The 14,842-nt window shown below is 41.5% G+C and overlaps 2 protein-coding genes across 3 annotated transcripts in view; one reads left to right on the top strand and one right to left on the bottom strand.

Moving 5' to 3' along the window:
- si:ch73-390b10.2 (Golgi pH regulator) overlaps positions 1-4,467 on the bottom strand; it is an 18,727-nt gene extending 14,260 nt beyond the window's left edge. Inside the window, exon 1 of the mRNA XM_078939711.1 lies at positions 4,348-4,467. The gene's annotated coding sequence lies outside the window, so the exon portion shown is untranslated. The remainder of the gene's footprint in view (positions 1-4,347) is intronic.
- The window catches only part of zgc:113337 (OX-2 membrane glycoprotein), a 19,010-nt gene extending 4,168 nt beyond the window's left edge, over positions 1-14,842 (top strand). For both annotated transcript variants that reach the window (XM_011489928.4, XM_004081972.5), the window contains exons 4-7: positions 7-336; positions 10,611-10,895; positions 12,515-12,616; positions 14,317-14,842. In XM_011489928.4, the coding sequence (XP_011488230.1) occupies positions 7-336; positions 10,611-10,895; positions 12,515-12,616; positions 14,317-14,324 (725 nt within the window). In that variant the 3' untranslated portion in view covers positions 14,325-14,842. The remainder of the gene's footprint in view (positions 1-6; positions 337-10,610; positions 10,896-12,514; positions 12,617-14,316) is intronic.

The raw sequence follows: 14,842 nt of genomic DNA, 5'->3' as shown, positions 1-14,842 counted from the left end.
CCACAGCCCAAGTCACCTCTGAGAGAAACAAAACAGCAGTGAGTGGGAAGAAGGCCTCTCTGTCATGCTCCTATGCTTTGCCTGAAAAGGTGCAGCAGGTCGTGTGGCGACACACCTCTGCGCTTGGCGACCTCACAGACGTGGCATCGTTTGCGAAGCGGAGCGACCCCATGATCGAGCCGCAGTATCAGGGAAGAGTGTGGCTCACTGCATCACTGTCAGACAGTGAGCTCACCATCCAGCCTGTTACTATCAAAGATGAGGGCTGCTACACCTGCCTATTTGAAACACACCTTGATGGACCAAAGAGCTCCACTGTTTGTCTCTCCACCTACGGTAAATGTCTATTTTGATTCACGTTTAAGCTCCTATCTGTGTTGGCTGATGTGCACACTGCCAGTTTATAATTATTTTGTCCGATTTGAGGAATGCATTCATCCATTCCTCTTTTTCTCAACCTGCCATATCCCTTTTGGTGTCATGGGGTGGGCGGAGCCTGTCCCAGCTACTGTTGGGCAAAGGCGGGGTACACCCTGGACTGGTTGCCAGTTGGTCCCAGGGTCACACAATCACTCTCACAGTCATTCACACATGCACATCTAGGGACACTAGAGTAACCAACCACCCCTATGAAGCATGTTTCTGGACTGTGGGAGTAAACCAGAGCACCCGGAAAAAACGCACGCATGCACGGGGAAAACATGCAAACTCCACACAGAACGGTCCCACTCCTGTCATCTTTTGGGCTCTTTTCAAAGCGTTTTTCATTATGATAATACTGTTTTTAGCCAAAATAAAAAATAAAAATCTGTTGTTTTCTAGGACATAGTTTCTGCAGATTGTCAGTAGTTCATTAGAAATTTGTCTCTGAGTTGTGGGCGGGACCCTTGATAAAGACAAGCGCCGTCTCACCTTCTCCTCCCCACTGCTGAGAGCTCAGAGCAGGGAGCGTCACAGATAAGCTCTTTTTAAACTGTATTTTTTCATCTGTCCTTGATTCACAACAATATCAATAAATCCTCAGAGAGACAATTATGAGCTTACACTCACTCCTATGAAAATCGTGTTTTTGTTAACATGCTCTTATGGCATTTTTCTGATTATGGAGGACAAATATTAAAATAAAATGAAGATAAAAATTGCATTTGTGAGCATTTCTTTATTCAAATCCTTGTGAATGAGGAATAAATGAAACAAAAAAACATTTTAAAAAGAGCGTATTTTTGTCATTGAATATTCGCTGGGCAGGCTGATAGCTCCGTGCTCAGTGCTTTCACTGGTGGGGAGAGGAAAGGGGAGGCAGGGCTTGTCTGCATTAAGGGTCCCGCACGCAACTCAGAGACAAATTTCTAATAAACTGCTGACATTTCCTTAAATATCAACACAGGTTTTTTGGATTTTGGCTACAAACGACAAAATTATAAATAAAACCAAGAGGGAATTCTGACTTATTTATCAGAATTCTGACTTGCAGTGTGTCAAATGGAAAGAGTTTCAGGAGGTTTTTTTGGAGTTTTACTCCGCATTTTCCCCCTCCAAATCTCAAAACTACAAAAACAAACCGTGCTCAATTTAGCAATCAATGTTTCTTTATTTTCACTTTTTGATCTTTCTCCACAATGGTTTCTACTACAGTCCACTTTATCTGTGATTTTACACAAAGATTTAATGTTAAACACTAAGCGTATAAAAAACGAGAGAGAGAAAAAAATCTGCCCCCACTATTTTTAAAACACGTGAACTGCATCACTTTAGTCTCACCAAACTATGTTTGATTTTGCATTACAAGTCTTTATTTTTACTGCAGGCAGTCTGGAAGTTCTTGAAAGTGATCAGTGAAAATAGGAGGAAGCCTCAGCAAATTTTAAAACAGTGATCAAGTCTCACATTTTTTGTGTAATTTAGTGTAAAAGTGCATTTTTACTGGTGAACTTGTGATTTAATCTATCAGAACAAGAGGAAAAAAACACAAGTGTCTGATTTTCATGCCTTAACCTGGACTTTGCAGACAGGAGAGACCGGCAACCCGAGGATTTAAACTGGAATGCTGATGTTTTCTTAAGATTCTAGCTGTTTAATGTTTTAAAGCACCAAGACCGTGGAGCCCATTTACACAAACACAGAGCAAGTTTGTCCATGTGAAGAATGGAGCTTTGGAAAGAAAGAATGATGGAGGCAGGGAGTGAGATCTTGCTTCATGACTGTGGCAGTGTCCACAGCAGACAGGGTTTCCTCTGTGCTTTGTCTGCTGCTCTTTGTTCTCCTTTTTGCGTTTTCACTTTTCTCCTAATGCCCTTCTATCCTAGTAATTCCAAGAAACAGATGTGCTTTTGTTTGCCTTTGAACTCCACAGTGCTATAGGTGTCCCCATGTGTTAAGACAGGAACAGATTTAATTTTTTCAGCAGGAATCTTCCACAACCTTCTATGTGAATGACGTCATGCTTTTGGGTTTGCTTCCATGTTTGCTCGTGCTCTTGTTTTCAAACTTTGACTTCTCGTTTTAAGGGTCACCACAGTGAAAATCTGCTTCAACTCAACCCACTCCTCTTCATCTTCCTCACTCATATGAGCCATAATCGTGTCCTCCTCCTCTACATCCATGAAGCTCCTCTTTGGTCATCCATAGGTCTCTCGGTAGCTCCGACCTCAGCGTTCTTTTAGGAACATCACTGTCTGTCTGTCAGTCTGCTTCCCTGCATTTATCTCCAGAACATGCTCCAGGAGCTTTTGCTCTGATGGCTCCATTCCTGATTCTATCCATGCTGCTCTCTCTCAGAGAGAACCTCAGCATCATCTCTGCTCTAACTCTGGCTCAGCTTGCAGGCTCTAAACCGACAACATGGCTGCTCCCATCACAGTCCTCTACACCGTTCTTTTAGTTTTGTTGTCAACTTGATGTCTTTCTCTTGTTTCGGCCTGTTAACATCGTTGTTCTGGACTGTTGACCCAAGTACTAAAAATCCTTCACCTTCCTCGCCTCCGCTTCCGGTGACCCTCCTAAGCCCCTCCCATTTCCACCAACATCATCGAACAACAGAAAACTTCAATAAATAATCTTGACTGTGTAAGATAAATTACAAGTATTTAGTGACTTTATCTGCATCTTCTCAATCTCAAAATAGCTTCAAACAGTCAGATTTGTTGCTTCAGAAGCAATGAAGCAGTTAAACTTGGTCTTAACTTTAGACTCTAGCGGTCTATAGTCTCACTTCTTATCACAGGAAAGCGTTCCCTCGCTGTATCGTGGTTCACCTTTAGTGGTCTAACTGTTTTGTGTGTTTGTTTTTTCGTGCAGTTTTAAATGCCTTCTCTCTTTCTCTACAGTGCACTGTGTTCTGCATCCTGATTGGCTGTTGATCTTATAAATCAATCTCTATTATGCTGCGTCTCCTGTACAGTCGCTGTGTATGCAGCACCAGCTCGCCAAAGTTACATAAATCTTAGAACGAGAGCAGATATTTGGTTTCATTCTATAATACTGGATGAATTTCTCCACAAAAGTTTGAAATTTGAGAGTTCAACCAAGATAGAAAAACTTAAAAATGTGTGTAGCGATGAATTTTACTGCATTGAAACATCTGTAGTCCTACTTTGTGGACTTCAGATATAGTGAACCTTTTTTGAAAAAACAGGATGGTTTCTGCACTGGAATCTCATCCTCAATCAAATCAGTCATTAAAATCAATCGATCAAACGAATCAAATCAAACCAATCACTTGATTTGTAGAGCACCTTTCATCAACATGCTGTAGAACACAAGCTGCTTGACATAAACATGAATTAAAACAATAAAAAGTCATAAAGCACAATAGATTCAAAGCAACAACAATCAAAGGACAGACATGAAATGGAAGGAAATGCTGTAGCTAATACTTTGAAGAGGTAGAGTAAAAATGTACAAATGATAAAAGCCAAATCAGAGGGCGACTTTGCTAATTATGAATCATGTCGTTTTAGACCTAAGAGGTGAACCTGATCAGAACGCTAACAAAAAGCTAGAAACCAGTCAACTCACATGAGGAAAACCCAGCAACAATGCCTAAAAGAAGGCTAAAGTTCGGATGTGAGAGGACATAAAGGTAGTTACTGCAATAGGGTTGAATGAAAGCAAGTGAAATCTTTTGCAGCCCCTGCATTAGCACTGATGGCAACAACACATTACGACATGACAAGATGTCCCATTTGAACTGTGGTGATGGTTTTACATGAAATGACGATTTATCGTATTTCGGGCAGATACTCGAAGCAGTGTTTTCAGGTAAATACCCCAGGGCGGTTCAGTTAATTAACTCACCTGCTCAGCGTCTTATTTAAGCCAGGTGCGCAGTTGTTCATTCTTTCTTACCTTCAGCGCTCATTCTTCGCCGGTCTCCGAGGCCTCGGGTCTCCGTCTCTTTCGGCGTCTTGCTGTGTTCCCACGTCCTTCGGATGGATGATCCCCATCTTTCTGATGTGGGGTTTTCGTTTCGCCGCGTCTGCTCTCCTTAATTTCTCCTCCGATCCGCGGGCGGCTGACGGCGCACAGCGCGTTCGTTTCGCCGCAGTCGCGTGCATCTGCAAGGGGTGTGCTTTCCGCGATGTTCTGGATGTCCGTGCCCCCCGATCAGGGGTAGTCCGGGTCGTCTCGTCTGCCGTGGTCACCCCAATTATCCACGGTGAGCGTCATGCAATACTTTTCCCGTGTAGTTTTCTATGGCTGCGTCTCACTTCCTGTTTACTTCGGTGACGTCACGCCCCTAAGGACCCTGGGAATTGTGGTTTTGACTCCGGGTCCTTCATGATGCGCTTCTGATTCCTTTTCTGCTGCGTAGTTCTGTGTCGTCCGGTTGTTTTTTTCAGGGGTTGTGGGGTCCTTTCTGTGGTTGTGAAGGCTGGCAGTCCTCGTTTGGACAAGTTTCTCATGCTGGCTGAATTTATCGTGGCTTTTAGCATTTGTTTTCTGTTGCTCATTTGTTCTTTGGGAGCTGTGTGTAAATCTTATCTTTAATTTGATGCTGGCTTTATTATTATGGCGTTTCTTCTGTTTGTTTTCTTCGTTGTTGTAGCTGCTGGTTAGTTAGAATGTGAATCAGTGTCTCTTGGACCCGTCTCTGCTCTGTGGACATTTTTCCCTATGATTGGTCTCTCTTATGCAGCGTCTATGGCTCATTTTATTCACTCAGCGTTCCTCGTTCATTGCCCCCGCACGTTCTGCATCTGGTTCTGCTTCGCCTGTTTTTTCCCCGCTCTGTGTACCCCAGTGGGTCCTGCCCTGTCCTCAGGGACTTGCGTCGGCCGCATTAGTGAGTGTGTCGGTCTCGTCGCGGCCTTGTTTTCTCGGCTGGACAGTTAATTTGTTATTCTCTCTCTAGTTTGGTTGGAGGTTTGTGGGGGCTATGTGATGGATTCTTCCGGGGCATCGTTTTCAAAGCCGCCACTGAGGGTGGCCCCTAGGAAGTGTTCAGGTTGACGTGACTTGATCTGGACCTGTTAGCGCCTCGCAGTTAATCTTCTGGGCATCAGTGGCCTGGTTCCCCATGCGCCTTCAGGATTAGTATACATTTTCTTCAGCTCCCCATGCTGTCTCCACGATTTTCCTCCGAACGCGATATAAGGCTGAGGATTACTGTCACTGATGGTCTCACTGTTCTGCCTCTATGCCTCTCAGTTGCGTCTCTTGGCCTTCAGTTGGCGCTCGAGGTGTTTGCCGGTTTTACCTTTCCGTTGTCGTGGCAGTCCTCATAAAATCGACTTTATCGCCCTGTACTGGATATTTGTAGGCGATGGGTGCCCTTCATTTTGCATGTTATCGATGATTTCTTGGTGGCCAACTTTCCTCTGTATCCCTGGTCTTTTGAATCTCTGTGAAAAAAAAAAAAAAAAAAAAAAAAAAAAAAATTAAAATTATTTTCAAAAATTGGGTTTCCACGTTATCTATAATGTACGGTCCTCCACCCGTCCGGATTTCTTTTTCTTCTATAGATTTGGGTGGTTCATTGATGCTTGTCTCTCCCCATTATGTCATCTCTAGCTTTTGTGCAGCATGTCGTTTATTCAAATTTTGGTTGGATATGATTCGTCAATGATTGGGCCACCTGACATTTGCTGTAGCTTTGGTCCTATGGTCATCCGTTCATCTTGTGTTCTTGTTCTGGGTTGTTCGATCCTGGGCCACGTGTTCCTGTTCTGGATTTTCGTGTTTTGTTTGATCTTTCCCTCTCCATGCCTGGAGTGGTTTTGTGATACCTGTTGTGTCTTCAGGCTCCCTCCACTTGTTCTCCTGAGTCTGCGCCTTCTGGTTTGGGGGAAAAGGATTTAAGAAGAGTGGTTTGTGTTTGTCCGGCCGCCAGAACCTACGGCTCTGATGGTTCTTAAGGGGTCGTCTGGTTATTTCATCCTTGGAGATTATATTAAGGCTGTTTCAATATTAAATGATAGTATTGTGTCATCGGTTGACTTGGTTAATGTTTAAATAACACCTTGAGCAACTTCTACCCTGACCGTAGGAAATATATATCACTTGCGCTCTCAAGCTTAGTTCAAGAGTTAAATCTTGTGTCCGCAAGTCAGTCTTCTATCTGCTTTTTTTTTTTTAAGCAGATGGCACTCTGCTAGATGCATCCCCATTTAGAGGCTTGTTATACTCCGCCTCTAAATGCTTAAGGTTCAGTCTAGCAAAAAATACTATCAAAACCTATGATCCCTCATGGCTCTCAAGTTCTCTTTTGCAGTATCCAGTCGCCCTTGGCTAATTAAAAAAATTTGAGAACCACTTATATCAATTACAAGGCATCAAATCCAGCCGAGCTGTAATCCTTTGCCACGTGGGATGTTGACCTTCCTCATCTACAAATCTCCTTGGCTACTCTTCCCATCTACTACTCCTCGATGGCCTCCTGAAGGTGCGTCCCTCTGAAACTGTCAAAGGTTACTTTTCTCATCATTGGAATATATAAAAAATTGGTGTTAAGATTTCGTGCAGGTTATATATTTCACTATCATTTCACTGTTGGAATTTGTAATTATGGTGGTTCCTAGGGTGCGATAAATCCACAATGGGTCTTTACCTTTACTATCTACTAAATTTCACTTTCTCAGATTTGTTTTTTAAAAGCACTGTTATTTAATTTATCTCAATCATTTTGAAACTGATCAGTTTCTGGGTTATTTATATATTCTTGTCAAGACTAATACTGCTTTGTTTTTATCTATGCATCGCATCCTGAGCCTGCGAACACCTACGCCCCGATCAGCTTCTCCGTTTCCAGGAAATGATGTCACCCATGCATTCCCTTGATCTGGTGCTGCAACGATGACTGCTCGACGTACCTATTGCTGCACTGAAAGTGACGGGGCGTTGGACCTCCTCTGCATTCCAATAACCCTTCTGACTGAATTAATTAATCAATGTCAACCGCAGAATGAATGTAAATTCTTCGATTATAGATGTTAAAAGCAAATTATAGCCAGGTGGAAGCCTCAAAATTTAGGTTGCTCTAAGTTGTATCATAGTCTGCGAGGAGCTCGAATCTGGTTCTTAAGCTCATTTGTTTGTAGTATGCCAAAGAAGCATAGTAATTATGGGCGTTGAACTCGTTCTTAATATTGGGATGGAACCTCATTATATGGATGTTCCTTGAGCGCTTATAATTGGTATGCCAAATGGAGAAAATTATGGCTATTAAGCTCGTTCGTGGTACTGTCGTTGGGAGCTTCGAAATAATGGATGTTACTTAAGCGCGTGTATATATAGTTGCCAAAAATGGAAGAGTTTATGGCCATCAAACTTGTTCTTGGTTTAATAGAAGTTCCAATAATGGCTGTTAAGCATGTCATACGCCATCGGAAGCTTTGGATTGGATGTTAAGTTAGTGTATCATACGGGTTGTTTGGCGGTTTAAATTATAGTTCTGCACAGCGTTTTGCGGAAGTGAGCTTACGTTCTAAGATCACGTATAAGTAATTTTATGTTGGCTCCCCTTTTATTTCTTTCCCTCTCTCTTTCAGATAGTATCTTCCTCTAGTGGTTTCCACGAACGGGAGCGACCCTACGGTCAATGGTGCCGGGTCACACATAGCAGATCCACTAGATAGCATGTCCCCTTCGTGGCGCTGTACTCGAACGGGGCGGCCCAACGGTCAATGGTGCCGGGTCACACATAGCAGATCCACTAGATAGCATGTCCCCTTCGTGGCGCTGTACTCGAACGGGGGCGGCCCAACGGTCAATGGTGCCGGGTCACACATAGCAAATCCACTAGATAGCATGTTCCCTTCGTGGCGCTGTACTCGAACGGGGGCGGCCCAACGGTCAATGGTGCCGGGTCACACATAGTAGATCCACTAGTTAGCATGTTCCCTTCGTGGCGCTGTACTCGAACGGGGGCGGCCCAAACGGTCAATGGTGCCGGGTCACACATAGCAGATCCACTAGATAGCATGTTCCCTTCGTGGCGCTGTACTCGAACGGGGGCGGCCCAAACGGTCAATGGTGCCGGGTCACACATAGCAGATCCACTAGATAGCATGTTCCCTTCGTGGCGCTGTACTCGAACGGGGGCGGCCCAAACGGTCAATGGTGCCGGGTCACACATAGCAGTCATACTGGGAAATGAAATGAAAATGGAATGCTGCCGAAAACACACCCCATTTTATTACACACTGATTATACATTCACATTTTCTCTTCTTCTGGATGATTTTAGTGTTGGGGGTTTTGTTACCCGAAAGTTTTATGGAAATTTTATGGAATTTTATGGAAGTTTTATGGAATTGAACGGAGCCTTATGCCAAACGAAAATATGTGAATGCCAACTTAAAGAATGTGGAAAAATGTCAAATAAATATTTCTTACTGCAAGAGTTGTCTGACTGAAATGACGATTTATCGTATTTCGGGCAGATACTCGAAGCAGTGTTTTCAGGTAAATACCCCAGGGCGGTTCAGTTAATTAACTCACCTGCTCAGCGTCTTATTTAAGCCAGGTGCGCAGTTGTTCATTCTTTCTTACCTTCAGCGCTCATTCTTCGCCCCACCCTCCTCCCCGGCTTCCACCTGTGGGCTCCGTAAAGGGGGGTTTTGTTACCCGAAAGTTTTATGGAAATTTTATGGAATTTTATGGAAGTTTTATGGAATTGAACGGAGCCTTATGCCAAACGAAAATATGTGAATGCCAACTTAAAGAATGTGGAAAAATGTCAAATAAATATTTCTTACTGCAAGAGTTGTCTGACTGAAATGGCATCAATATTTCAGTTTTACTACTGTTAAAGGTTTAAACTCTCAAATAAGGACTTTTTTTTCCTTTAGAACCTCTTTATAATTTAACATTTTTAACTCTTCCAGAAAAAATGTGATTTTTGAAAGCTTCCCAAAAACGTTTTATTTCGACAGATTAAATTCCTATCATTGTGTGTGCATCGTCTTTGGAATCTACTGTTATATAAGGCAAAGTATTTCCTTGTACTTTTACCCTGTTATGAGCTGAGGATTGTTACTATCCTGCATGATCCAGTACAGGGGGGGCTGAAATCCCAAAAGCTGTTGAGAAGTTATGAAAGCATGAACACCAAATATCTGCAAATATCTGTGGCGAAACGTGAACCTGCCAACAAAAATCCTCTTAGTTCCAGTGCAGCGCATTCCTGTCAGGGCGCCGGGAATTAAACAGTAACAGATTTATGCATCAATGCAGGAATTCACATATTTTAACTAGTCTGGGGAACTGAAGATATTATCCCAAGTATCAGCATACAGATACAATAACGTTTCCTGAAAAAAAGGGGTTTGATTTGTTTGTTTTGAAACATTTTCCTCACCACGCCCTACAGAAAAACACCACGCTTCATCTTTCAGTCCATGCCACAGCCGGACCACATTGTTTTGGCAATTTTTCTTTTTTTACTGCGCCTTTGAGCGAATATTTGCACACACTTTACACTACCACCACCACCCAAAAAAAAGCAATCACAGTGGGAGAAACCATCAAAAGAATGAGTGGGGACAAAATGTCTTATGGGGTTAAAAGTTATGGGTTCATTATGGGATGGCCTCTGGATCTATGACTTGGTAACCATTTTGTGGCTAAGTGGGAAATTTGGTTATTTTCAAATTTTCGAGCAACATGGGGAAAAGATCTTTTTTAACACAAACGCCACCAGGTTAAGTCTACAACGGTAACCAAAGTGTTGTTGACCTTTGACCTCAGGGAGATTACATTTTTTCCAATAAAAACATCCTCATACATCAGCTTCAGATTTACATAATGGTATGTATTTTGATCTATCATTTCCTCATAACTCCTCAAACATCATTCGGAGAAAAGCATGGCAAGCTCACAAAAGTGGTGTTCATCTATTGCTTGCAGATTTTTTTCCGGATTATTTTGAAAAATGTAATACACGAATCCCTGAGTCAAGCTGAACAAAATGATATGCCATACGGTATGAACATCTTAAAAAGTGGGCGTGGTTAACAAAAATCCTTTGTTGCCAAGAAAATCCGAAGGTTTAATTTTCTGTTTTATGGTTGCGGCTTTATTTTAATCACGATTTTTCACTTTCAACACTTTTAGATCTTTTCAGGTTGTGCATTTTATAAACACTAAAAGGGTTCGCTCTACTTTTTGCAGTCCTTCCAAAACCTCAAGTGAGCTACAAGACCACCTCCCCAGGTGTGATTGAGGCCAACTGCACCTCTGTGTCTCGGCCACCTGTGGAGATTGTGTGGAACGTGGAAACAGACAACCGCACCATGGGCGCCCCGCTGAACACGCAGGTTCTCCAGGATGACGGGACCACCCTGACCGTCAGCACGCTGACCGTTCGGTCAGGGCTACTGAAGGACGTGTCCGTGAAATGTTTGGTGCATCACAAAGGACTCGAGACGCCTATTGCTGTATCCATGAACACTAAGAGTGAGTTTGCACGATTGGACTGTCACAGTCCAACTTTGCTAAAATCAGGAGGGAATTTTCACACCTTTAATTAACTTGGATTTACTTCTCAATTGATGCTAATTGGAGCTAACCTAAGACTGAAACCTTGGGGGAAAAAGGCGATGTGATCCATCAACTGTTCTCTTGGGTGCACCAGGCAAATTCTGGCCAGGAAATTTTACAAAAAGATTGGCTAGTGTCTAATGAAGCATCTGCATGTTTTCAGATTAATTTGTGGTTCACTCTTGTATCCCTGGATCCAAGTAAAGTCAGTAAATCAAAGACTTTTAACTGCTGATGGGAATAAGACCTGCAGTGTAAATGTGCCCTAATAACCCCGCTGGATTAACCCTTGTGCTATCCTAGGCACTTTAACATTGGGAGTTGGGTCATCTAGACCCCACAAGATGGTGGGCTTAAACTTTTTAAAGATCTTTAGGTTCCCTCCATGTCTCTAAATATGAAAGTATACTTTGTTCTAAAACTATATTTACTTTTTTTGCTTGAATTCACATCAATATTTTAATCTTCCTCCTACAATGGTCTGGAAAAAACAGTGCAATGTAAATGAATTTACGATTATCTTGGTCTCCAAGGTAAAAGGTAAAAGTCTTATATACCAGCTGTATTTGGAAAAAATATGACAATCAAATGTTGACTGTCCCTCAAAAGATCAAGTAAATGCAGATATTTAAAAAGTTATAAAGTTGTCTTTAAAATATGGTAAATAAGTAATATAATGAAGTGGATCCAAACAGAAATATGGGGCATGGCTTTTTTATGTAACAAACTATCAGCTTTCCTTCTGTTGCTTTTTTAAGGAGAGCCTAAATGCAAACATCGAAGCAAAGCTCTTCACTGGAAACTGGATCATGCAAAAGCACAATGATAAAGTGATCATGGCCACACATCTACACAAGAATGGCTAAAAAACAAAAGAAGTGGATCTCAAGTTGACAAAAACTGTATTTTGAGATCTTCAAAGAGCTGCAAAACCATACGCACCACCAAAACCTCAATGTAATAAAGATGAAAGAGCCGAAATTCCTCCCAATAAAACCATTACTTTGCTCTTTATTTAGTTATTCTGCCAAACAGAGTCCTAGTTTAAATTCTGTGATTTTCTTCAGCAATGACTGCAGTTAAGTTTTCACTCAAGATTAAGAATTAGAAATGTGTTATTTAAGGCTTTTGACTTTGATACTTTATACAGACTATCGCAGTGGGAGTAAAACTTCACTCCAAATGTTTGAATCCAGATCTGTGGTAAAAAGCTAAGTCCATATTTAAAGGTTGCCCCTATTCATACTTTACAATCAGTTTCACAATATAAGAGACATGGATGTCTTTTACCGGTACACAATACTTTGCTTTTATATAGGTTTGACTTTTCCTCAATCATCAATTAGATTAGAAAAAAGTTAGAGCATAACGCACTCAACTGAACTTCATCGTAGATTACAAGGACAACGGAGAAGCAATGTTGAGAAAACAAAGCAGTGTGCAATAGATTGACACACAAATTGGCACCAATATTCCATTTTTAACTGTCTAATAATAAATTCTCCTGATCAGAATCGTCTCCTTCTCCTTCCCAGTTGGCACAGCTCTGACCATCCTGATCTCTGTCACCACCGTAGCAGCTCTGCTGGTTATGTCGCTCTGCTTCTGCCTTTGGAAATGTTTCCTGCGCAAAGAAAGTAAGTTTGAGTCTCAGGTATTATTTCATGATTTCACTTTGTCAAAGTTTGTTTTTTAACCATTTACCCCGGTATTTATCCACCAATTCGTCAGAACCTTTGTGACGGCATTAATAAAATTATTGCTAAACTGTCCAATGTAAATATTTTGAAAATGTAGAAGAAAAAATTAAAAGGGCCCAAAATGCTTTGCAGATCCGAAGCTGACTTTAGAGTCAACACCCTGGTATTGAATGATTTATCAGTAATGTGTGTTTTCTGGTGAGATGCTTTAAGGCTGAAAACACAATGAAAAAGCAGATTTGCTGTAAAACTCCGGCGTTATGTGTGGCAGGTCAAGGAGGGTCACTGAAGGTGTTTCCAATCCAAGATGGATTCATTCTTCTGTGAGCTGGTTTAAGAGGAATCACCTTCAAGCAAATAATAAACATTTAAATTAGTTTTTGCAAATCCAAAATTAGTTTGAGCTTTAATGTTTGCTTCTGTTCCTCAGATTCCTAAGTTTTAGATTGTTCAATTTTCCCTATGAATCTGATTTCACTGGATTTAATCCAGTAAATGGTTATTCTTCAGGAGTTGGATGCCTTCTTGCTGGAGTCATGCTGTTTACACATGTGCCCCATACCAGAGGTCTTTTCACATCTCAATCAAGAGCTGAAGACACAAATATCCTCCTTTTTGTAAATATAAAAGCCGTATTGCCTGCAGGTGTCACCCAACCTTCACACCTCCTTTAATCCACCCTCACTGGCTGAGCGGCTGCTACAGCCATTTTTTCAAAATGGTGACTTTTCTGTTAGTTTTATCTCCATAGCAACCATTTTATGGTTTGGTTGCCTGGGGGTGACGAACAGGTCTTTGTCATTTTTAGAAGAATCTGCTAAAGTAAACTTTTGTATTTCCTTGGCAACGGAGGTTTTTTTTAACCACACCCACATTCCTAACATGTTTATATATTGTATGTTTGTTCAGCTTGAGGTAGATATTCATGTATTTTTTTTTTTTGGACAATATTTCAGTAAAAAATTTGCGAGCAACAGGAAACGCCACTTTCACGACCTCGCCATGGTAACGCTGTTCAAAATCCACAAACTTTTAAATTAACATTTGTCCCAAGTACCTTCCCAAAGATGCTCAACGAGTTAGGCACGATAGATTGAAATTCTCTGGAGCAGTTAAAATTTGTATCTGGTACTAAAAGTCTTTTTTTTGGAAAAGGTCAACAAGATTTTGTTATTGTAGACTAAAGCTGGTGGTGTGTGTGTGAAATTTCATGAAGATTGCTCAAACAAAAGATATTCTTTACTGTAGTCATCCCATAATCGTTTCAAAACTTCTTTTGAATATCCCTGATGCATGTTTTGGTTTCGTTACTTGATTTATATGCCCAAAATTCCTTTTCACCAGATGCTAGATGAAAATAATTTTTAGATTTTTTTGGTAGAGCTAAATCTTTGCCTGAATGCGCAGTAAGAAAGAAGAAGCTGGTCCCTGCAGTCCAGGGCTGCTGCGGGACGTGAAGACGGATACGCCTCCCTGATGACAGTCATGTGTGATTCCACCTTTGCATCATTCAGCCGGCAGAATCTTCTGTTGCTTGAAATTGGCAAACGCTCCTCGAACGCTCCTATAAGTAAATGTTTTCATGTGATCTCATGAGGTTTTTGTTAACTTATCTTCCCCTGACACATTTTTCTCAGATGATTAATCTTCTAGAGGCTGCATAGGACCAGCTGAGGAAGATGAAGCACGACCACGGGGTGTCCACTACAATCCTATTTATGAGCCCAACCTGGACGGCGGCGTTTACCTCTGCTCTGCTGCAGCTGTTTTTGACTCTTGCATCGCCTCCAGGCTCTGGCTTTCACATGGTGTCTAAGTGGAGCACTTTGGCTGATCTTTCCTTTTCTCCTGACTCTGTAATTGATGAGGGCCACGCATTCCGAACAGCAGGATCTCTACGGAGGTTTATAAAATGATTATGAGTCTGGAAAACTCTTTTTTTTTTTTTGTCTGTCCTGACTGGTTTTATATTTTTCGTATTTGTCTGAATCCAGTTTAAAGATCATAAAAACTGTGACATGAACTGGGATGTTTGTGAACTTGTGTAAAATAACAGCAAGAAAAATTAAGATGTGTCCTTTTAATAACCAACTTGATTGGCACAAGAAATAAAACTTTATTGTACCACTGGGGAAATTACAGACGTTCTTACACAAGCTAAAA

The sequence above is a fragment of the Oryzias latipes genome, chromosome 21 (assembly GCF_053564925.1).
Source record: "Oryzias latipes strain Hd-rR chromosome 21, Olatipes_Hd-rR_3.1".
In the NCBI taxonomy this organism is placed as follows: Eukaryota; Metazoa; Chordata; class Actinopteri; order Beloniformes; family Adrianichthyidae; genus Oryzias; species Oryzias latipes.
The sequence above is the reverse complement of the archived record's forward strand: the minus strand, read 5'-3'. Positions and strand labels throughout refer to the sequence as shown.